The sequence below is a fragment of the Salvia splendens genome, chromosome 22 (assembly GCF_004379255.2).
Source record: "Salvia splendens isolate huo1 chromosome 22, SspV2, whole genome shotgun sequence".
Taxonomy (NCBI): Eukaryota; Viridiplantae; Streptophyta; class Magnoliopsida; order Lamiales; family Lamiaceae; genus Salvia; species Salvia splendens.
Window position 1 is genome coordinate 16,108,056 of NC_056053.1, and position 23,988 is coordinate 16,132,043.

The 23,988-nt window shown below is 39.4% G+C and overlaps 2 protein-coding genes and 1 pseudogene across 3 annotated transcripts; 1 reads left to right on the forward strand and 2 right to left on the reverse strand.

Moving 5' to 3' along the window:
• Positions 1-608: 608 nt before the first annotated feature.
• LOC121786282 (serine/threonine-protein phosphatase PP-X isozyme 2-like) lies at positions 609-4,872 on the forward strand. The gene is made up of 8 exons (XM_042184883.1): positions 609-945; positions 2,943-3,095; positions 3,260-3,322; positions 3,398-3,483; positions 3,756-3,831; positions 3,922-4,190; positions 4,259-4,337; positions 4,569-4,872. Exons 1-8 carry the CDS (start codon positions 805-807, stop codon positions 4,617-4,619), a joined length of 918 nt encoding a protein of 305 aa, XP_042040817.1. The 5' UTR covers positions 609-804; the 3' UTR covers positions 4,620-4,872.
• Positions 4,873-4,985: 113 nt separating this feature from the next.
• Positions 4,986-7,722, reverse strand: LOC121786809 (annotated as a pseudogene).
• A 13,522-nt stretch (positions 7,723-21,244) lies between these two features.
• Positions 21,245-23,526, reverse strand: LOC121786477 (rho GDP-dissociation inhibitor 1-like). Of its 2 annotated transcripts, none has more exons than XM_042185119.1 (6): positions 23,454-23,526; positions 23,161-23,373; positions 22,190-22,256; positions 21,833-22,051; positions 21,649-21,773; positions 21,245-21,513 (listed from the first exon to the last, which is right to left on the reverse strand). In XM_042185119.1, the coding sequence occupies exons 2-6, from the start codon at positions 23,320-23,322 to the stop codon at positions 21,436-21,438; spliced, it is 651 nt and encodes a 216-aa protein (XP_042041053.1). In that variant the 5' UTR covers positions 23,323-23,373; positions 23,454-23,526; the 3' UTR covers positions 21,245-21,435. The 2 variants fall into 2 exon arrangements, with proteins under 2 accessions (XP_042041053.1, XP_042041054.1); XM_042185120.1 differs by having other exon boundaries at positions 23,161-23,369; positions 23,454-23,507.
• Positions 23,527-23,988: the final 462 nt, after the last annotated feature.

The following is a 23,988-nucleotide window of genomic DNA, read 5'->3' on the forward strand; positions in this document are numbered from 1 at the left end:
AAAATATTTAATAACAAATTTAATTATACAATTAATATAGATTAAGTTACTAATCTAATGTTTTCAGTATATTTGTTTTAAATATTTATCAATTTATTTTTATTTATAGAATTTTGGGATATTGGTGATCTTTCCTATATTTGAATTATTTATAAATTATTTTTAATATTTCTTATTTGAATTACGTATTATTTTAATATATTTCGTTGTCTTTGATCCTACTAATATTAATTTATTTTTGTGTAGCCAATGTTGGTGGTTCTGTTCAAAATTCCATAATCACAAGTGATGTTGCTCTTTTATCTTTATTCACACATCTCCTCATTGTCATTTGTTTTATTTTATTATACTTCATTAATATCGTAGATTAAAGTTGTGTAAAATCGTTTGCCAAATGCAAAATGTTTTATTTAGAGTGGGTTTGGAGGAGTATATTTCTCTTTTTATTATTGTTTATAATGTTTGTAAGTGTTTATAATGTTGTGAAAACTTATATTGTAATTAACACAAATTCTTGATAATAAAAATTATTATATTTTTGTTATATTTTTTTTCCATTACTTAAAAATCTGAGGTCTACTATAAAATATAGAAAAAGAAGGCACCCATATGTCTGTTTGGGTGGTCCATTTTCCAAAAATAGGGCAATTTGAGCTCACCACCAGTGCAGAAACACACTGAAATCGACCTAGATTTTGGAAGCAGAAGAAGTTTCCGCAATGGTCTGATGCTCAATCTCAAAATCCTTCGTTAACTCGAAGGCCGTACAATTGCACTTGCACCCTAGCAGTATCAGAATTCGAGATGTCCGACCTAGACCGCCAAATAGAGCAGTTGAAGCGATGCGAGCCGCTCACCGAGTACCAAGTCAAGGATCTCTGTCTCAAAGCCATTGAAATCCTCGTCGAAGAGAGCAATGTTCAACGCGTTGATGCCCCCGTCACTGTATGTTATGTTTTCGGAGCACTAAACCTCTTCGATCTATTTTTATTTATTTATTTGTTTGTTATAATTACCTTTTGTTTCTGACTTGAATTAGAAAATTGACGAGTGATTCTGGTGCCCGTGTTTGTGAATTTTTTTAATTCCTGATTGTCTATTCGAATAGGTTATATGAATCGCGGCGAGATGTTTGTGGTTTGTGTAGCTTGAATTGCGAAATGTAGTCTACTCTACATATCTCATTTTAGATGTTGAGGGGCGAGACATGTCTGTACTGTTTTAGCAATCCGAGAGTTGCGTTTGGAACTAAAAGTGGAATGAGTACCAATTCATGAGTGATAATGATAGAAATTTCTATGTTTTGCTGAGGAAGTCTATGTTCATACAGTTGATGCTTTTAAAAAGTGAGGAGATGAGGAGCTAAGGTGAGCACTCAAAAAGTATCAGTGTGTCGCAAATAACTACCATTAGGATGACTGTTCATAAGGAACAAAAGGCTTATAAAATAGCTTTCCTGCCCATGCAATGTGTGATTCATGATTTGTAGAAACCGTAGTTGACATGTCTTGGTAACTCAAATAATAACAAAGCAGAATTCTACACCTTGCTTTTTACAATAGTTGGGCATTATCACTGTACTTGCATCTGTTTTCCCTGTGCAATCAGCTGACCATTGCTAAAAGTCAAGACTCTTGGTTAAATGGCATCAATGCTATTCCAACAATCAGCTTATTTTATTTTCGGTCCAGGGGACTCCTAAAACCCTGGCTGAAGTTCTCACCTAAGGAAATATTTGCGAGTTGAATTAGTTAATGCGTCTAAAATTTCCATTCCTACCATAGTCTTTGATGCAAATGGAATGGTTAGTTGTGTTAATCAAGATTGCAGTCATTATCTGAAAAAGGATAATTTGTGGATTTACCAGATTTTATTAAGCATCCTAAGAAGCATATGACCCGAAAGAGATACCTACCATATTAAGGTAGTGAATTACATTTTGAACTGAAAAGTCACTCGAGCAAAATTAGAAAAGCTAGTTATTGAGTTACAAACAAATCCAGGAAGGATAGGAAAAGTCAATACCTCCTATATAAGCAGACACAGATGCACTCAAGGTTATAACTGGATGGATGGCCTTGTGATTTATGTCTGTAAACCATATCAACTTCACATATTGATATTTTCTTTTAGGAAAAGACTGAAAACCTGATTTCAAGCTGTCTTTATTGGATTTAGAATCCATCCACAAACACTACAAATCAGTATGCCTCTTCCCATTGATAAACCATAAAAGTTTGTTGCTGTAAAGTAGCGGAATAGTAGAAAAAAGAAGAATAGAAAAGGAAATAATATGGGAGAAACTGCAGAAACAAAAAAAGAAAATAGATAAATAAATAAAATAATAAAAGATAACACTCCTCCTAATACTAAGAGGCTGCTCCTTCAAAACAGTTTGATGTAGAACTAGACAAATTTCTATATCAATCATCTTAAACCTCCACCCAAATTCATAATTTGCAACCCAAAATGTATTGTAAGCTAATTGCAAACCCCATCCTACCCTATCCCCCAGATTGTCTCCCAAGGAAAAGAAAACACATGGGTGATTAAGGCTAAGACCATGTCCAACCATACACCAAAACTGATTTTTGGTGTAGACAATTTCTCCAACCATACATTAAACCCAAATCCAATTTTGGGTTTTTCAATGGAATAACACCAAATATGGTGTTACTGCAAATTTTTTGTGAGACAAGTACGCAAAAATGGTGTAAAATTTGAATATGATGTAAATGGTTGCAGTAAACTACTTTCTGGTGTGACATATACTCAAAAATGGGTTTGAGTTTGGTGTAAATGGTTGGACATGGGCCTTTTTGTTATGATCCTTTTTTACTTTAAGTGTTGCTTCTCTAGATCTGTCAGTATTGTATGATTCTTGTTTGAATCTATTGGTCCCATGATGGGGTTTTAATACCTTGTCACAATGGTTGATGCAGATTTGTGGAGACATACATGGACAGTTCTATGACATGAAAGAGCTTTTTAGAGTTGGAGGTGATTGTCCAAAAACGAACTACTTGTTTCTTGGAGATTTTGTTGATAGAGGATTCTACTCCGTTGAGACATTCCTGCTTCTACTTGCCCTGAAGGTAAATGCCTTTTAACTTGAAATCTTGAATATAAGTGGACCAGATTTTGATAAAATCATTGTGGACAAACACTAGCATATCTCATACATTGCATTTTAGTTGTCCGTGAAAACAAGGATACTTCCATGCTGGCCTAACTCAACTAACATACAATGCAATGACAGGTACGGTATCCTGATAGGATAACACTTATCAGAGGGAACCATGAGAGCCGACAGATAACACAGGTTCAGTCTTTTTTTTGGTGTTGTGATGTTGAGATCTAATTCAGTAAAGTACTCATCAGCGCTATGCTCTTTCAGGTGTATGGTTTCTATGATGAGTGTCTACGGAAATATGGTTCCATCAATGTTTGGAGATATTGCACTGAAATTTTTGATTACTTAAGGTTGGCATCTTCCTAATATTTGTTAAGCTGTTCTCAAATGGAGCTGTTAACTTTGTTTGAGTTTCATAGGTTGAATTTGAAAAACACTGGAAAATTATGAAGTTCCTATTTTTGTTAGTTGCCTCGGTCATGGTAGTATCTGTATTTCTTTGCATCATTTGGATCTTCAAACGTATACCTATATTACCAAATTGGATTTTCCAGTAACTCTTGAATGATTTTTGGGTCTCACTGATGTATCATTAAATCCTTTCTTGTTAATATCACTGCAGCTTGTCGGCACTCATTGATAACAAAATATTTTGTGTTCATGGCGGTTTGTCTCCTGCGATATCCACATTAGACCAGGTCCGGCAGTCACGTTTTAAAATTACAGCGTTGCTCCTTATATTTTACATTTGATCATGTGTAAATGTGTTAACATCGTTCATGTGATAGATTCGTACAATAGATCGAAAGCAAGAAGTACCCCACGAAGGTGCCATGTGTGATCTCCTTTGGTCAGATCCAGAAGACATTGTTGACGGATGGGGTCTCAGTCCTCGTGGTGCAGGATTTTTATTTGGTGGAAGTGTTGTCACTACATTTAATCACTCAAATAACATCGACTATATATGTCGTGCCCATCAGCTGGTAATGGAAGGTTATAAATGGATGTTTAATGAACAGATAGTTACAGTCTGGTCAGCTCCAAACTACTGCTACAGGTACTGATGCTATTAGCCTTCATTTTTGTTGAATAATGAAAATATGTAATGGATCTGTTGTGCTGCAGATGTGGAAACATTGCTGCAATTCTCGAGCTAGATGAAAACCTCGAGAAGAAGTTCCGTGTATTTGAAGCAGCTCCACTGGTATGTGTGCATTCTTGAATTGTACTATATTACTTTGTGTTGTACAAGTCCGGCTGCCTGGATTTTCATGGTTTCCCCGCGTTTGTGTCTTTATTCACGGGGTTCAAACATGGTCGTTCTATAAGATTTTGGACGCTTGACATTAACCGTTGTAGTTTGTAAACCTGATCTATTTATTCATTACCATCCTCCATTGCATTGCAACTAATGGTGATGATGATTGATATGCAGGAATCGAGAGGAGCACCGGTGAAAAAGCCTCCTCCGGATTACTTTTTATAGGAAAGAGAATTCATAAAAGATTGGTACTTGTGAATTAGAGCAAGATTTTTGGCTTGAGCTCCCCAGATTGTTAGTGAACACAGAAGAAGGGGAGTTAATTGGTTCGGTTTCTGGGTGCGTTGCTTGATTCTTTTCTATTTTTTCACCAAATCCATTGTTGAGTTATAGTGTTCTAAATTTTGTATACCTTACTATTTTTTATGTCCCTTTCATAAAAGGAATTAAATAAAAGGATTTTCAATAGTGGTAGCAAGAATCGCCTAAAATGGATTTCTAAACCCAATGTTGTAGAAATTGGTATGAATTTCATTGATTAGCTTAATTTGCATAGGGTGAGTAAATTTCACTAGATTATTATACATTACATTTAATAAACACAAACTCTAAGAAGCATTCATTCCAAAACTGCAATTCAACATATTATACAATAGATCATAATAGTTAATTGGAGCTGCAGCATCAACCCTATCTAACGCACGAGAGAAAAACATGAGAATCATGGAAAAGAAATAATGAAAAGAAAAAAAGTAAACCAAGAACGAACCTAAAAGAAGAGCCTTCGAGAAGGCGGCTGATTAGCATTGACAGAAGAGGCAGATGAGCCGAGTGCCATCGGAGACTTGCTGCTGTTTAGGCTGCCTGCCTTCTCCAACAATTTTGCTCCCCTCGGGTCAGTCAGAAGAGTCTTTTGAAATGACTTAGTGAACCCAGTTGCAATAATCGTTACATGTATCTCTCCATTATATCGCTCATCCACGACTGCACCAAATATAATATTTGCGGAAGGGTCTGCTAAACTCGTAACAACCTGGAAGCCAGGGACCACAGAGAGATTTAGAGAAAGAAAGAAATGTTGAAATGAGACGGATAAGTTAATGCAGTACCTGCGACACCCTATTTACTTCTTGAAGTGTTATGTCCTTCCCACCAGTAATATTCTAAACAACTCCCGTAGCAGATTGAATGGAAGAGCCGATCAATGGAGCCAGTGTTGCTTGCTCCGCTGCTTCTTCAGCTCGGTTCTTGCTAGAGGAAACGCCTACTCCCAGCATAGCAGTACCAGAATCCTTCATGACTGCCTTAACATCTGCAAAATCCACATTTACCAAACCAGGTATCTGCAAGAACAAGAATTATTGAGTTCTATAATAGGTTAGAATATTGAACATGTTCTCATTACATAGTGAAGGTCCTAAAATTTAAATTTTTTAGAATATTATAATTGATCACTGAAAGCTCAGTCGTCTCCATGATGAATTTTGTAATCTGGAAAATCATGGAACCAATTACCGTTAGCCGATTGCAATAGTGGACTAGACGCCTGCCCTAGCCGCTAGCATGTGGCTAGGGCGGGCACTAAACCACTATTGTGGATGCTCAGTTTGTATTAATTCCACTATTTAATTCTCTCTCTTTTCTTATAACTGGTCTACTCGATGCATGGATTAATTCCACTGTATAATTCTCTCTCTTTTCCTATAACTATTCTACTTGATGAAAGCGTCTCCATAATTATTGTCTTCCACCATTTAATTTTCTAATTTTCCTATAACTATTCTAATTTTTTTGCATCTTATGTTATGTATTATATTTTATTTATTTGTTAATTTATCGACCGCCATTTACGCCATAATACCGCCATGCCGACCGCCATATCCCTATGGCGGTTTTTTGACCGACCGCCATAAGCCGCCATACGCTATTAATAACACTGCTGAGAACATCATCAGCTAGAAGGAAAGCATCTTGAAGGGGGGTCTGTTCATCAGCAATATCCAGGAGGCGATCATTTGGAATTACTATAAGTGTATCCACATTTTTCTGCAGCTTTTCTATTGCTTCAAGAGCCTGAAACAGAACAAGATGCATAATAAGTGACTGACAGACAAATTTAAATTTGATAAGTGGATGATATCTTTGGTAAAAACCCATACTGACAAATCACTTTACAAGGCAATCAAACAATTTGCTAAATAAACTTCTGATTCCACCTTTAAGCCAAATGTTGCATTCACAATAGGTAAAGGATAAGTAATGCTTAAATTAAGCACAGTTTATACAAGGTATCCTAGTAACAATCACAGTAAAATACAAAAAAAAAAGAAACATACTATGAAAATAATAACAATAAATAAAATATTAAAACCTCTGGGCATACACAGACCATCCAACAAGCAAATAACAAGCGAACCCAAAACATTTCAGCTTCTTGATGTATAACTTTATATTCAAGCATGACTTACAGATACCCAAACATCGGTCATCATTAGATGCTTTGATTGTCTGGGAAAAAATTTCTTCTCAAAAGTTACATGTACTTAGAAAGATAATGTCCACAGGTATTAGGCCACTTCAAAGATCATGAGATAGTGATGCACCAGAACCTGTACCACCACCCATTCCGGCAGTTATAAACACCATATCCGACCCCTTGAGGGAATTCAACAGGTATTAGGCCACTTCAAAGATCATGAGATAGTGATGCACTCAGGAACTAAAAGAAAGCAATCAAATCCTTGTTGTTCAATTGAACAAAAACATCACCTACCTGATTGGATCTTTTACGTCCTTCAAAGCTGAACGGGTAGGTAACAACACCAACAGTCAGGTAGCCTGCTTCCTTAGCAATTTGTGCAACAACGGGAGCCGCACCAGAACCTGTACCACCACCCATTCCGGCAGTTATAAACACCATATCCGACCCCTTGAGGGAATTGGCAATGGCTTCCTTGACTCCTCTGCAGCTTGTTCACCCAGAAGCGGGTTTCCACCGGTGCCTGCATTTCACCTCGTGTTAATTAACCCTACATTCGACAATTTGACGCAGCAACACCATCAAAGAAGCTGAAATCATACATTATATAAAATCCTAGATAATATCCCTCTTTCCATTAATAGTATACACACAACAGCAGTAGAATTAAGTTTTAGTAGTCAAAACAATTCAATTTGCATAAATCGAGAGACGCTAACCAAGTCCACGAGTCAAAAGCTCTCCAATCTGAATAGGATTCTCCGCAGCAGATTGGAGAAGAGCTTGAGCATCCGTGTTTATGGCGTAGAAGTCCACTCCCTGCCACGAAACGAGACACACAACGCCACATTTTAATCAAATCAAAGGGTGATGAGGCGGCGAATTTTTGATGTTTGTAAATGCAGGAAATAAATGAAGATCAACACAGAGATTTTACGTGGTTCGATTTACTGAGGTAAATCTACGTCCACGGGGAGAAATGGGGGCAGGTTTGTATTGCTTGATCTGCGAATTACAGCTTACAACACTGGCCTGCTTTATGATATTCTCTCTAGAGAGCTTTTTTAGAATTTAACAGAAGAGAGCCTTATCTATCTGACCTAGGTTCTATTTATACAGTGAACCAAGATCGTGGCATGCAGCATTTATTAGGTAGTGGATGTCGTGGAGATCGTGGCGACCTTGCATGGGTCCACTATCCTGCATGAGTTAATGACTGCTTGACACCACTAAATAGATCGTCGGTGTAGTGGAGGTGGAAATCTTGCATGAGTCCACTATCTCCTAGTTCGGTCGAATACTGAGACCGAACTGCTGAATTATTGCCGAGCAGCTTTTGCCGATCTGAGAGTAGAGCTTGATGCCGACCTGAGAGCAGAGCTTGATGAGTTGGCTTTCACCGAGCTGTAGGCTGGGGCCGAACTCTTTGGTTGTGCCGAACTGAACTCTTTAGTCACGCCGGACTGATACTCTTTAGTCATGCCGAACTGATACTCTGTCTTGGGCTTTACTGCTGTTGGGCTTGTTTAGTACGTACTCCATCACTACCCCCCCCGAAAAGCGAAGTGAATCACTTCGGCATTCTGGATAAAAGTATGGGGTAAGTTGATGTTTGTCCACGGTCTCATGAAGTGAACTCTTCTTTGACCGGACTTGGTTTGTGTCCTAATTTGGCGAGTTTTATCGCTCGGATCGAACTTTCCGTTGTCCTAATTTGGGGATCGGACTTTCCCTTGTCCTAATTTGGGGATCGGACTTTCCCTTGTCCTAATTCGGCGAGTTTTATCGCGTGGATCGGACTTTCCCTAGTCGTAATTCAGGCAAGTTTTATCGCGAGAATCAGACTTTTGTTGCAGTTCGTTTCAGACGAAGTGCTTGATTCTTAAGCCGAATTGTGGTCTTGTATCTTCTGTAGAAGCTTTGACTCACAATTGTTGGCTTGTTGCAGCTCGTTTCAGACGAACTGCTTGTTTAAGCTGAATTGTGGTCTTGTATCTTCTGTAGAAGCTTTGACTCACAATTGTTGGCTTGTTGCAGCTCGTTTCAGACGAACTGCTTGTTTAAGCTGAATTGTGGTCTTGTATCTTCTGTAGAAGCTTTGACTCACAATCGTGTGCTTGTATATGTTCTAAGAAGGGGATCAGCCTTCGAAGAACAAGATACCTCAGTAACATTTGTAAGAGACGACACGCACAGAGACAGACAAAACATACAGACAAAACGCACAGAGACAAATAAAGACTAAGCAAACCAAATAAAGCACATTGAGCAAACAGGACTCAAGACTGACTGACCGGACTGTCTCTTACAAATGGAACTTTTTGAGGTTGGAAATGTGCCATGTTCGGGGTACCTGTTCTCCTGACATGTGAGCCAATTTGTAAGACCCTTTGCCGAGGACTTCTGATACCCGATACGGACCTTCCCATGTGGGTTCGAGCTTGCCCAGCTTTTCTGCTCGGCTTACTTCGTTGTTCCTCAGGACGAGATCTCCCACTTGAAATTGCAGCTTCTTCACCCTTTGGTTGTAATACCGGGCTACTTGCTCCTTGTACTTGGCTGCTTTTATGCATGCCAATTCTCTTCTTTCTTCGGCAAGATCTAGCTCGGCTCTCAGTCCGTCGTCATTCATTTCTGAGGAGAAATTTAGAGTTCGGGGACTGGGTACGCCGATCTCCACCGGAATCACGGCTTCAGTGCCGTATACCAGACTGTACGGAGTTTCACCGTTGGAGGTTGTGGGTGTAGTTCGGTAGGACCATAGGACTTGAGGGAGATTTTCTACCCATTGTCCTTTGGCTTGTTCTAACCGAGCTTTTAACCCTTTCACCAGGATACGATTTGTTACCTCCGTTTGTCCGTTTGCTTGTGGATGAGAGACCGAAGTGAACCGCTGTTGAATATTCAGCTCTTGGCACCAATTCTTGAACGTCTTGTCGGTGAACTGAGTCCCGTTATCCGAGATGAGGATGTGGGGTATGCCAAATCGGCACACTATGTTCTTCCAGACGAAATCCAATGCCTTCGAGCTCGTTATCGTAGCTAATGGTTCAGCTTCCACCCACTTCGTAAAGTAGTCCACGGCAACGATTAGGAATTTCATTTGCCGAGGAGCTTGAGGAAGTGGTCCCACTATGTCTATGCCCCATTGCATGAAAGGCCAAGGGCTTTGCATAGTGGATAGATCGGTCTGCGGCATTCTTGGGATATTTGCATGGATTTGGCACTTCGGGCATGTCTTGACGAGCTGCACTGCTTCTTGTACCAAGGTTGGCCAATAATATCCCCATCTTAGAACTTTTTTAGCTAAAGCTCTAGCTCCGATGTGGCTGCCGCACGATCCTTCATGAACTTCTCTGAGGATGTAGTCCGTCTCTTCTGGTCCTACGCACCGCAATAACGGCTGGAGGTAAGACTTTCTAAAGAGGACTCCTTCATGAAGTTCGTACCGAAGTGCTCGGCACGTGATCTTCCGAGCTTCTCTCTTATCCTCGGGCAACTGTCCTTGATCCAGATACTGCAAGATCGATGTCATCCAGTTCGGCGAGCTGGATACTGAATGTACCTCGGCTTCATCAATGCTTCGATGCATTAATTCTTCCGCCTTTGAGCTCGGATCTGAGGCCAACTTACTTAAGGTATCTGCTCGGCTATTTTCCGCTCTGGGAATGCGGATTATCCGAAAATAGGAGAAACTTCGGCTGATGCTTTGCGCTTTGTCCAAATACTCCTTCATTCTCTCGTCACGAGCTTCACTTGTACCCAACATGTGATTTACTATGACTTGTGAATCACAATGGACTTTGAGAGATTTGACGAGCAGACTTTGCGCTAACTGGAGTCCGGCCAGGAGGGCTTCGTACTCGGCTTCATTGTTAGTAGTGGGGAATAGGAACCGAAGTGAGTAGGTTACCTCGTGTCCGTCGGGAGCGACAAGTAAAATACCAGCTCCACTTCCCATCTTGTTTGAAGCTCCATCTACGAATCCGCTCCAGCAGTCCGGCGGCTCTACTTCGGATTCCAAGGGCTGTACTAGTTCGGCATTGGCAGAATTCTTCTGTTCGGCAATAACAGGAATTGCTTGATCGAACTTTGCTTCTGCAAGAAAATCTGCCAAGGCTTGTCCCTTGATAGCTTTCCGAGGTAGATACTCGATTGAGTGTTCTCCCAGCTCTATGGCCCATTTGGCGATTCTGCCTGATGCTTCTGGTTTGGTCAAAACTTGCCGAAGAGGCAGATCGGTTAAGACGCATACCTTGTGAGCGTAGAAGTATGGCCGCAGTCTCCTTGCTGCATTTACTAACGCCAGAGCAATTTTTTCCAGAGGTTGATACCTTGTTTCTGGACCTCTTAATGCTCGGCTTGTAAAGTAGATGGGAAACTGCTTTAGGCCTTCTTCTCGTACAAGCACCGCGCTGATGGTTTGATCCGATGCCGCTAAGTATAAGAATATTACTTCGGCTTCGGTTGGAGCAGAGAGAATAGGAAGCTCGGCTAGATAACTTTTGAGCTCGTCAAAGGCCTTTTTCTGCTCGGCTCCCCACTCGAACTTTGGTGCCTTTTTCAACACCTTGAAGAACGGCAGTTGCTTTTCGGCTGCTTGGGAAAGGAATCGATTCAGTGCGGCTAGACATCCGGTTAGCCTTTGCACGTCATGTATGGACTTCGGCATTGCCATGTCCTGAACGACTTGAACTTTTGAGGGGTTTGCCTTGAGTCCGTCCTTTGAAACCCAACAACCCAGAAACTTTCCCGAATCTACCAAAAAGGTACACTTTTGGGGATTAAGTTTGAGGTTGGCTTTCTTGAGCACGTTGAGAGTGGACTTGAGGTTGTCTTCGTACTCCGAAGTGCTTTTGCTTTTGACAACTATGTCGTCGACATACACTTCAACCTGCTTTCCGATTAGGTGCCGAAAAAGCTTGTCTACCATCCTTTGATAAGTGGCTCCGGCATTCTTTAAACCGAATGGCATCTTTTTATAAGCGAAAATGCCGAAATCGGTAATGAAAGCTGTTTTCGGAGCGTCACTCTCATCCATCAACACCTGGTGATATCCTTTGTATAGATCAAGAAAACAGAAAATTTCGAAGCCGATTAAAGCTTCTACTTTTTTATCTATATTCGGAAGGGGATAGCAATCTTTAGGACAGTGCTTGTTTAGATCGGTAAAATCTATGCACATCCGCCATCCTCCTTCCTTTTTCTTGATCATGACAGGATTGGCCACCCACGAAGGATATTTCACCTCGAATAGTACATCCGCTTTTAGTAATTGGCGGACTTCGTCATGGATGACTTGGCTTCTTTCTGCCGCAAAGAGTCTTTGCTTCTGTTTTACTGGCCGGATTGAAGGATCAATATTTAACCGATGAGTGATTACCTCGGGGGGCACTCCGGTCATGTCCAACGGAGACCATGCAAAGACATCTTTGTACTCCTTGAGGAGCTGAATGGTCTTTTCCCGGAGTAGAGGCGTTCCTGCGAAGCCGACGTTGACCGTTCTGGATGGATCATCTTCGTATAACTGAACGGTCATTGAGTTCGGCTCTGAAGTGACTTCGGTCATCTCGCTTGCCTCCGACTCCGGTTGCTGTGATTGCTATGCTTGATGGTGCCGAACTGATTGCTCGGCACTTTTAAGCGCAATCTGCAGACATTCTTTTGCTCTCTTTTGATCACCTCGGATGACCGCTATCCCACCTTTAGTGGGGATCTTGATGGTGAGGTGATAAGTAGAGCAAACGGCCCGAACTGTGTTGAGCCAGTCTCTCCCCAGGATGATGTTGTACGGAGACCGAGCTTTTACCACAAAGAACTCGATCATCGTATTGGAGCTTGTAGGCGCTTTTCCCACCGTGATCGGAAGGCTGATAATACCTTCAGGGCGGGTGTCCTCCTGGGCGAAACTTTTCAGAGGAAGTGGAGCCGGACTGAGCCGAGCTGGATCCACTTCCATTTTATCGAAACATTCTTTAAAAAGAATGCTGACTGACGCTCCTGTATCCACAAATACTCTGTGGACCAGTTTGTTTGCCACCCCGGCTTGAATGACAATAGCGTCTTGGTGAGGAGAGATGGCTGGGACGGGATCGGCATCTGAAAATGTAATCACTTCGTCTTTCTTCAGCCTTTTATGTGTTGGTTCCTCTTGATTGGAACCTCTGCGTTCTGCTTTTAGGGACGACTTAGTCTTCCCGGCTGGGAGAGCATCAATAGTCAGGATTACTCCATCGTATTGCGGCTCGTCGTCGTCTTCGGGATCCTCATGCCTTTTCGGATCCTGAGGATTGCAGTTCGCACTTCTCTGCCTTTTGTTCTTTTTCGGCTGCTTGCTTTGGTATTTTTTTAACGTTCCTGTTTTCACAAGAACATCAATACCTGCAGCCAAATCTCGGCACTCCTCGGTATCGTGACCGTGGGTTTGATGGAAGGAGCAATATTGATCCTGAAGTCGCCGTGCGGCTGATTTCGTCATCCGCTTTGGTTTTTCGAACATATCGGAATGTAGTTCGAAAATTTCCGCTCTTGACTTGTTTAATGGTACGAACTGAGCGGGCGGCTTCTCAGGATTGAGACGTGGCCCCAATCTGCCTTGTACCGGTGCCCTTTGAATTCTTTCAAAAGGAGTTCGGCGAGGAAGCACCTGGTCGCTTTGATCGGGCTTCCTTTTGTCTCCTTGGGATGAGCTGTCTAACGACCGTTTTCGACGGTCTGCCTCATCCGCACGAGAAAACTGGTCCGCAATGTCCCACATTTCTTGAGCTGTTTGCGGACCGCACTCCACGAGCTTTCTGTAGAGAGCTCCGGGCAGGATTCCATTTTGGAATGCCGAGATGACAAGTAGATCATTGAGATTATCTACTTGTAGGCATTCCTTATGGAATCTCGTCAGGAAGTCGCTGATCTTTTCGTCGCGACCTTGACGTATAGAAAGCAGCTGAGCCGAAGTGATTCGGGCTTCCGCTTTCTGAAAGAACCTCCTGTGGAAAGCATCCATGAGATCTCGGTAGGATCTGATGCTGCCTTGAGGAAGGCTGTCGAACCACCTTCTGGCGTTCCCGATGAGTAGCTCGGGGAACAGCTTGCACATGTGGACCTCATTGAGACCCTGGTTCGCCATATTATATTGATAGCGTCCCAGGAAGTCATGAGGATCCTCCAGCCCGTCATAAGTCATTGACGGTGTCCGGTAGTTCCGCGGCAAAGGAGTTCGGGTGATATCGTCCGAGAACGGAGTCTTTAATGCTCCGTACATGGCGAACCCGACATCTCTTCGGTACGGAGGAGATGGAGTTCTCCTGTGGTTCCGGTACCGAGGAGGAGCAGGAGCATGTTGAGGTTGAGGATTCTTTCTCCTGGAAGACACGTCACTACTGCGGTAGTGACTTTCATGTCTGGATGAGGAGGGAGAATCCGCCGTTGTCTTCTCCGGCTGTTGGCTCTTCTGCAGGAAGGTTAAGAACTCCTCCTGCTTCTCGGCCAAGAACAGCTTGACAGCTTCATTTAAATCGGGCTGCTGGGAAGACTCGGTGCGATGACTCCTGGAGTGGCTTGCTCCTTCTTCGTGAGAACCGGAGGTAGAAGTCTCCCGAGGCCGTTTTTCAGACCTGCGAGCTGGACTAGCTTCCTCACGGTTATCACGAACGGTATTATGAGTGTTATGTGATCTGGTATGCATTTTTTGGGGTGGAAAAGGGTCAAAAATTCGCTTTATCACAAATTTTGTTCTCTGTTTCCCACAGACGGCGCCAGTGATGAGGCGGCGAATTTTTGATGTTTGTAAATGCAGGAAATAAATGAAGATCAACACAGAGATTTTACGTGGTTCGATTTACTGAGGTAAATCTACGTCCACGGGGAGAAATGGGGGCAGGTTTGTATTGCTTGATCTGCGAATTACAGCTTACAACACTGGCCTGCTTTATGATATTCTCTCTAGAGAGCTTTTTTAGAATTTAACAGAAGAGAGCCTTATCTATCTGACCTAGGTTCTATTTATACAGTGAACCAAGATCGTGGCATGCAGCATTTATTAGGTAGTGGATGTCGTGGAGATCGTGGCGACCTTGCATGGGTCCACTATCCTGCATGAGTTAATGACTGCTTGACACCACTAAATAGATCGTCGGTGTAGTGGAGGTGGAAATCTTGCATGAGTCCACTATCTCCTAGTTCGGTCGAATACTGAGACCGAACTGCTGAATTATTGCCGAGCAGCTTTTGCCGATCTGAGAGTAGAGCTTGATGCCGACCTGAGAGCAGAGCTTGATGAGTTGGCTTTCACCGAGCTGTAGGCTGGGGCCGAACTCTTTGGTTGTGCCGAACTGAACTCTTTAGTCACGCCGGACTGATACTCTTTAGTCATGCCGAACTGATACTCTGTCTTGGGCTTTACTGCTGTTGGGCTTGTTTAGTACGTACTCCATCACTAAAGGGCTTCACATAATAAGCTAAAATCTCTTCAAATTTTCAATAAATTAACGAAAACTTAAACAAAATACTCAAATGTTTACCAATGATTAAGGCTAACGGATTGAAATACACCAATTATCAAAAAGGAAAAAGGAAATTGACAAAGTAGGGTTGAGGCAAGGAAACCTGCAAGCCGCTGCCAATCAGACGGCATTGTTCCGACGACCTTAATCTTGGCGGACTCCATAGGTATGAAAGAGCAGTAAACCGCAGTGCGGTGGCGCTTGGAGGTGCAGGAATTTCTGGAGCGATTCGCTGAAGAGATGTTACAGCGCACATTTTTGCTTAGCAGCGGCGAAAAGGCGACGGAAATGTGAGCCATGGAAGAATGAGACTGTGACAATTCGGAAGGTGGGCTGGAAATTTGGAGGGTCGCCATTAATGGAAATTAGTGCTTCAAAATGAGTGGAAATTGGTGCTTAGAGCATCCACAACCGTGCTCTTGTCAGCGGCACGGTTGTGGGCTCGGCCCCACTTTTTCTGCCTGCTCTTTGGCAAAAGCACAACACACACAGTTGTGCTCTTCCGGAGCACAATTAATTTAAAATTCAATTAAACAATAACATTTCAATAATACTAAAATTCATTAAAAAAACCTAAATAATATTACAAATGACAAATAAAATAAAAACGACATAATTAAAATCCTAAAAAATTAAAAATTACATAATTAAAATACTAAAAATTAAAAAACCACTACGCGTTGCCGAATTTCGCCCTCATGTGTTTGATTAGGTCTTCTTGTAGTTGATTGTGGATTCGGGTATCGCGCATTGTGTGCCTTGTCTCGATTCTTTGGCCGACCGTCGTATGCTCGCCTCGACGTGGGGGAGACCTCGCTGTTGAGCTTCCGGCTTCGTTCTCGTCGTAGAAGCTAGCCGCCCTCGGCCCTTCGTCGGCTATAATCATGTTGTGTAAGATAATACACGTGAACATGATGTCGGCGATATTATTCACATACCATAGCCGAGCCGGGACTTCACAATGTTGAATCGGGCTTGAAGGACCCTGAAAGCTCTTTCGACATCTTTCCGTGCGGATTCTTGACGCTGCGCAAAAAGAACCTGTCTCGGGTCGTGCGGGTTGTTGAATGTCTTCACGAAAGTCGACCACCTTAGGTAGAAACCATCGGCGAGATAGTAACCCATGTGGTAGCTATTTCCGTTGATGGTGAAGTCGATCGTCGGTGCTACACCATTCATCACATCAGTGAAGAGTGGTGAAGAATATAGTACATTCAAGTCGTTGTTGGATCCAGCAACACCGAAATATGCATGTCAAATCCATAGGCGGTAGTCGGCGACCGCCTCAAGGATAAGCGTTGGGCCGCCGCCTTTGTGACCGCTCAAGTGTTGCCCCCTCTAAGCAGTCGGGCAATTCTTCCACCTCCAATGAGAATTAAGAATGAGAGATGAATGGGAGATGAATTGATGTGATAACTGGATGATGAATGTGTGTATTTATAGATGATTTTGGGGGAAAAAAATAAAAAAAAATCAAAAAAATTCAGAAAAAACGGGAAAAAAACGGCCATATTTTTGGGATTTGGAAAATCTTTTTTTAATCATTTTATATAATTAAAAAATAATTTTTAAAACAAAAATAATAATTCAAAGGCAACGGCTATGCCGTTGCCCAATCATAAGCCGCCACGTCGCCTGCTCGCTGGCACGGCGCTGCTCGATGCATCGAGCAGAGCCGTGCCAACAGCGGCGGTCCTCGTCCTCGCTGCTAGCACGGACGGCGGCCTTCACTCCCACCACCGTTGTGGATGCTCTTACAACTGTGGACTCCAAAAAGAAGGGCTACGATTTCCTTTTTCCTTTTCCTTCCAATGTTAGCTGTTGTGTGGAAATATATTATCCATTTGTATAAAAGTAATAACGAATATGTATTTGTTAATATCAAAATTATCTGCTTTGGATAAATTCAAAGGTGAATTTAGTTTTTTACGTCAATATATCCGCCGGAAACGCAAACTATATTAGGTCTAACTAATTTTGTAATTCTTTTTTAAATATCAGACATTTGCAAATTGAAGCTACACTCCGCCAGTCCATTTATTTATATACCGAGTATTTTGATTCACCACTAATTTTAAGAAATTATATAGCTTTGAGAAAAAATGGGGGAAAAGAAAATCTAGAATGCCAGCTTTACTTTTATTCATATTGAAATGTGAGTTAACAATTCTATGAAATATATGGTCCATTGACTAAAAATGAAAAATAAATGAATGAGTCTTTTAAAATTGTGAATGTCTCAAAATAGCAAAGCATGTTTTTAAATCGTGGATAAAGGGGGTAATGCATAAAACTAAAATTTGAACAAAAGGGATTTCATATGAGAGGGAGAAAGATTGCCATCATCTTTCTCAATATACAGATTGGAGACTAGAAACCAACCAATTCCATTTTTTTATTCTCTTACAAGTTTTATGCCATCTTCAAACATAAGCAAAGGACTAAAGAATGTCTTGGAGCAAATACATACAAAATCTACACAAAGGGATTCTGGGAACCCCAAAAGTTATTAACCAACCCTCCCATTCAACACTCACAGACAATAATATAGCTTACCAAGTGGAATCACATACTTCTCTTCTTTATTATCACTCCGATTCGTTCAGAATTGGAACAATCAGTGGATTCATCTGTGCTAAATACACTATCGCCCACCTACACAAAACGAAAACATTGCAAGCAAGGTCAATAATAATCATGGGGAGTTGCAGCACTTGAAAATTTAGAAACATAACAGCAGCAAACTTGTTAAAAAACATGCATTTCATTGACCACCGTAAAGATATATCCTTCCTTCCTGCTAAAGTAAAACTCTACAAAAGCCTAATGCAGCTAAACAAGTAAATGGACCAAATTCCTGCAGAACTGCTTCACAAGAGAAAAAATGGTTCAACAGATTTCTGAGACTCGACTACATTTCTCAATGTAAGGTAAATAAGAAAGAAGAGGAATAAAATCTTTACCAAAATGCCAATGCAACAGCTAGTCTAACATTCTAATAGAATGCATTTGGCAACGTCGAATTCTAGACAAAAGCTCCAGAATTTAGTATTCTATGTAGAGTATCTACCAAAAAACCCCACCACCATTGCTAAAAACAGATAGGGAAAAGACACAAAGAGAAAAAGAAAAAGCTTGCATGCTAGGAGGATAAGTTGTTTATAGTTCTACTGGTGCTTTTAATATTTGAGGAAGTAAAAATAACTTACATCATCCAGCAGCAGACGGTTGCAGTAATAACCAATGTCAGCTGTAACCTGCAATTGCAAGAAATAGTTAGCCACATCCAAGAACAGTACACCATATAATATAATGAAAGTCACTATACAATGTATCATGTATTTAACTCATCTGACCATATGCACAAAGAATTAAAAACAGCTGAGGGATCAACTCTAGTAGTCTAGTATTACGTTGAACTGTGCACAGGCATAAAAAGATGCACATCACAGAAAGGTTTAACAACACTTACTAGAGCAATTCAGTGTTTGACAGTAAAATACAATCTAATGAACAACAATAAGTACCTTGAACAAACATTCACACTTAGAAAATCATTAAAAAAAATCGGCATCCTTGATGAAAGAAATGATTACCAAAAATTACTCATAAGTAACAAAATCTTTTGCTTTCTCAAGGTACAACAGATACAAACTAAGCTTACTGCTAAGGAAACTAATGACTGTGAGGTGGTGAAATAGTTAAAGGAAAAACATAAACAGATAAACATCACAGATAAAAAAAATTCATAAAACAGGAGCAGTGTAAGACATACAGATTGGCAGAGGGTCCTCGGTTGAAGCAAATTCTGGCGCAAAGGCTTGCAATAATCCCCACAACTACGAAGATTAGCGTAGTCACCAAAAACCCCATCTTCTCTCCTTCTTACCTAACAAAAAATCAACACAGTTTCCCTGCAACAACGAATTTGAGCTCACAAATCAATTCGAAGATTCATTATTCCAAATTCAAATTACAATCGCCAGTTCCAAATATTCCGCAAAATTTGTAATAGAACAGCTCGGAACGAATATAGATCCGGGATATAGGATAGAATCATTGGAAATTCAACGAGATCATAACATTGGAATAACCCTAAACTAACAACCGAAAATGTGCCAATGCAAAGAAGCATTGAAGGAAACTCACAAATTAGAGATAACGAGAGCAGCCGAAACTCTGGCGACCGGAAATGGTTGTGGACGGCGGTTGAAGCTGCTCGATCCGGCGTCGCTTTATCGAGATTCAGTTATTCATCAACGAGTGGAAGAATATCAAAGTGCGAAGATTGTAATCGACTTGTGATTTGAAACTAATAAAAAAAATGGAGTAAAATAAAATTGGACATTATCTTGAACGTGGATATTCTTTGTGTGAAATGGGCTAATGGGCTATCATATTAATTTTGTTTCGGCCCAATTTTGCCCATGCTCCAAACAATGAAGACGAAGCTAGATCTAGGTTGTTTCGGCCCAATTTTGCCCATGCTCCAAACAATGAAGACGAAGCTAGATCTAGGTCGGGAGTCGCATGCGACAACCGTCTCATGGACCATGGTGCACCGCCTCAATTTTGAGAGCATATGCGTCGACATGCTTCTATCCATAAGGAGCGAATTTATGACCTACTCTGACGAGATCTAATTGAAGAAATTTGGGCACACAACGTGTAATTTTTTATTTTAATTAGTTGTTCGAATTTTAATCAAGTAATTTTATTACTTATTTTTTAGTCTTTGATATTGGTTTTAAAATATCAAATTTAAATAAATATACAAAAAAGATGAAATAACAAAAATAATGAAATTGAAAAAATGAGTTATGACTTAGTGAGGTTGGTCATAGGGCAGAAGTTGTGGTTGAAACGAGACTTGTTGGCGTAACAACTGAAAAATGGAATTGTGGCTGAAATTAAGGACATTATTGTGGATGCTATAAAAAATGAGAGTTAAAACCCGATTTTTTTTAGTATGATATTTCCTGTTAATGATTGAATTTATTCTGATCTTTAGTGATTTTTTAAATCTATCAATTTTTTATTAAAATTTCTTAAATTTAGCAACTTTATCAATTACTATATACCAGTCTTTTAAATTTACCAATTTTATCATAAATTTTCTTCAGTAATATAAATTCTAAAACCACTCACCCAAGAATTATTTACAAAATTGATTTATTACTAGTACTACCAATTATAAAAATAGATTGGATTATGCATTATAGGTCACAAATATATTAGACCATTTTTTAAGTTCGTGATAAGTAAGAAAAAAGCTACATGTTGATTTAGTTGTGCCAAGTAGAATAAAAAAATCGCGTACTTTAGTCGAATATGGTGATTGATCTGCCATGTAAAATAACAAACAAATTGTAAGTTTGTGATATTTTAGAAAAAATTTTAAATTTGTGAAAAATACCAAAATTTAGCTCAAATTTATAATTTTAGAGATCAATATCCTAGATAATGAACAAAAATATTCTTTAGATAAAAATATCACCAAAAATGTAAGAAGACTACATATATGCAAATCCTACTATAGAAACACTACATTTTTTAGTTCACTCAATTATTTATTCCAAAACTAAATATTGAGATTGCTAACTATAAAATTTGTATTTAATGGTTAAACTTATAGTTGTAGTCATGTCAATCATGATGTTGGAATTGCATTTGATAATGCATATTCAATGCATGTATGAAAAATATAAAGAGGGTCTTAGCGGAAACATATCTATGAATGTCATATCTTTTATAATAATATGTACTAGAATTTTCAGGTAATGATATTCGTATATTATCAATCATAAAAATATATGCTTCCTATAGTTACGAAATAACTTAATAAGAAAATATCTAAGTCAAAACACTAGATATATCAAACAACAAAATTCTTTAGATCATAGACGAGTTTTGTAATTGTTCAACCATACATATGTAACTAACAACGAATACGCACACACTTGTGTGCAATCCAGTAATAGTAAAAGGTAAACATATTAAGATAAATGAAGACAAATTTTCTTCTAGTAATGAGGAGTGATGATATGTTGGCACAGACAAAAGGTCAATGTTTGGCCCAATCTTTCTGGATGTCAAAAGTGTAGTTGATGTCCAAGTAGCACTTGTTGTCATCATCTACAAACTGAAACAAATTTCATTATCACAAATACAATCTTCTATATTTCAAGAAACATATACGATAGATTATCCAAATTTCTCAAAATAAAAAAAAATAGAAAAATGAAATGATAAAGGGATGAAAATAAAATAGTACTACCTTAGATCTAGCAGTGTATTGTCCTCTAGCAAAAATGCCAGAAGGAGTAGTCTCTTCGGGCATTTCATGTGTGTAAGGGTCGGCTTGAGGACTAAAGGTTCCGAGCATTTCTTTGGAGCTATCAACTGTAGCACGTCCACGTTATTGATATCATTATCAAATCTGCATAAATATTAAGATGTACCTTTGATTCCGGTCTTCCAAACAGTGCTGGTATATTTGAGACCGCAAACGATTTCGTTGCTGACTTTTATGGTGAATTTGAGGCGGTAAAGGCTCCCTTCCTTGAGCGTAAACCACAACCCTTTAGGGTTTTCCCCTTCCGTGATGGGAAGCAACATATCCGCCCTTCCCAACGTCACAATCGCTAGGCTCAAGATTTTTACGTCTGGTTCTTGATTCTCTGCAGGTTGTAGATACATCATTGTGTTTATTAGTACTATGCTTCTATCAATATCTAACAAATTTGTTTTCATAACTATTCCTATACTATTCAGTCAATTTGAAATTTGGAGGAAATTTGGAAAGCGCAAATTCATACCTTCAACGGCACTAGCATCAACACTTCCAATCAATTGTTCCTTCCACCTACGTAAGCTTTCGTCGTCCTGTTCATTAGTCCATTCATATGGTTAAATATTTGTGTGTATATTTCCCATGCAAGAGATATAGTACACATGCATATGATTCATATTATGGATTATCTTGCTAGATAAATGTATAATCAAGGTTAGAGTAGTGAAAATGCAAACTGTATCTTTCCTATAAACTCCAAACCATGACATGAACCGTTAGATTTCAAGATTTGATATTAACAGATGACAAATAATGTTAACAGAAAATGTCAACACGGTGTATCGGTTAACAATATTGACATTTTTTGCTATTTGTCATGTGTTGACATCAAATCTTAAAATCTAACGATACAAACCATAATTTGGAGCTTGTACAATATATAAGAGTTTGCATTTAATTACATCTCATCTAGGTTAAATTGAACTCCATGAGGGGAAAGTTTATCATTTTTTTGTGCAATTAAATTTTTAGCGAATACAATGACACTATACGTTCAATGCAATGATCTTATATATGTTCTCACGAGAATCAATCTCCAGAAAATGTAAGATGAATCCTAGAGTGACACACTCACACACACATATATTGTCATCCCACATACCTTATATTTGACATAATTAATTAGTAAGTTATATTGAAAATATACAAATCAAACTTCAATTTGTAACTAGGTTATAACATTATAATCTCAATTAAAATTTTTGAAATATTTAAAATAAAATAAACTATACTCCCTCCGTCCCATTGAAACGTTTTCCTAAAATGGAAACATCACCATCTTTACTTTTTTTCTCTTCATTAACTTACAAAACAAAACTGCATAAAATTCCGTGCCGAAAATCAAATGTTTCATATTAAAATAGATTAAACGAGAGCAATGGTTATAGATGATATTCACATCATAACATTTCTTAACATATTGAAATAGTAGATGACCTTGTCTTTCTCGAGATGTTCTTTGAGGCTCACTTTTGGGCCCAAATGTATGTTCAAGTCGTCATCATCTTCAGTAGGGCATGAAGATTGACTATGCTGCCTGCTTACCTTCCCTTCCGAGTCAGATTCTATGTCGGGATCTTTGTCAGAATCTGATCCCATTTTTTTATATCAAAATAATAATACTACACCTCAATGTCCCCCACAATCTTCCTACATCGACTCCACAAAGAGTGTCAAAATTGAACCTTAATTAAAAACAAAATCAATAAATAAATACGAATTCAGATTACCTTCGTCCGTACAAGAAAAGGTAGCGCAAATATCGTTTATGACATAAGAAATTCTAGGAAAAGGAAGAATGGAAAATTAAGGTGATGGTAAAGTGTAAAGAGAAGAGGGTGGATACAAATACATTGCATATAAACTAGTGGTGATCCGATATACGTTCATATATATCGAGATTGATGAAAATTGGTTCATCAAATTTTGCTTTTAGCTTAGGATTATGAATTGGAGCGAAATGGATGGCCAACAAAGGCGCCAACTTAATTTCCTTTTTTGGAAAAACTATATATAGTTTTACACCTTCATAATATGAAATTATGCAAATTATGAGACTAGTCTTTTTAAGATATGGAAATTAATTTTTTAGATATATGAAAATAGGAACATGTACTATATAGTTTCTGACTCACTTTAATTGTTCACTCATTTTTTACTTTCACATATTTTATCCAAATCTATCATCTATCATTATATAAAGTGAGAGTCGTCTTAAAAATAACAAGATTGCCATTGAGGACTGTTTTGGCGGGAACCGTTATA

Bases quoted from the DNA above. Each gene is read 5' to 3' on its own strand.
- LOC121786282 (XM_042184883.1), top strand. From the start codon at position 805: ATGTCCGACCTAGACCGCCAAATAGAGCAGTTGAAGCGATGCGAGCCG. The intron at 3,096-3,259 runs GTAAATGCCTTT...ATGCAATGACAG, and splicing joins TGCTTCTACTTGCCCTGAAG to GTACGGTATCCTGATAGGAT. The intron at 3,832-3,921 runs GTCCGGCAGTCA...TTCATGTGATAG, and splicing joins CGATATCCACATTAGACCAG to ATTCGTACAATAGATCGAAA.
- LOC121786477 (XM_042185119.1), bottom strand. From the start codon at position 23,322: ATGGGATCAGATTCTGACAAAGATCCCGACATAGAATCTGACTCGGAA. The intron at 21,774-21,832 runs GTACATCTTAAT...GACGTGCTACAG, and splicing joins TTGGAAGACCGGAATCAAAG to TTGATAGCTCCAAAGAAATG. The intron at 21,514-21,648 runs GTAGTACTATTT...AATTTGTTTCAG, and splicing joins AATACACTGCTAGATCTAAG to TTTGTAGATGATGACAACAA.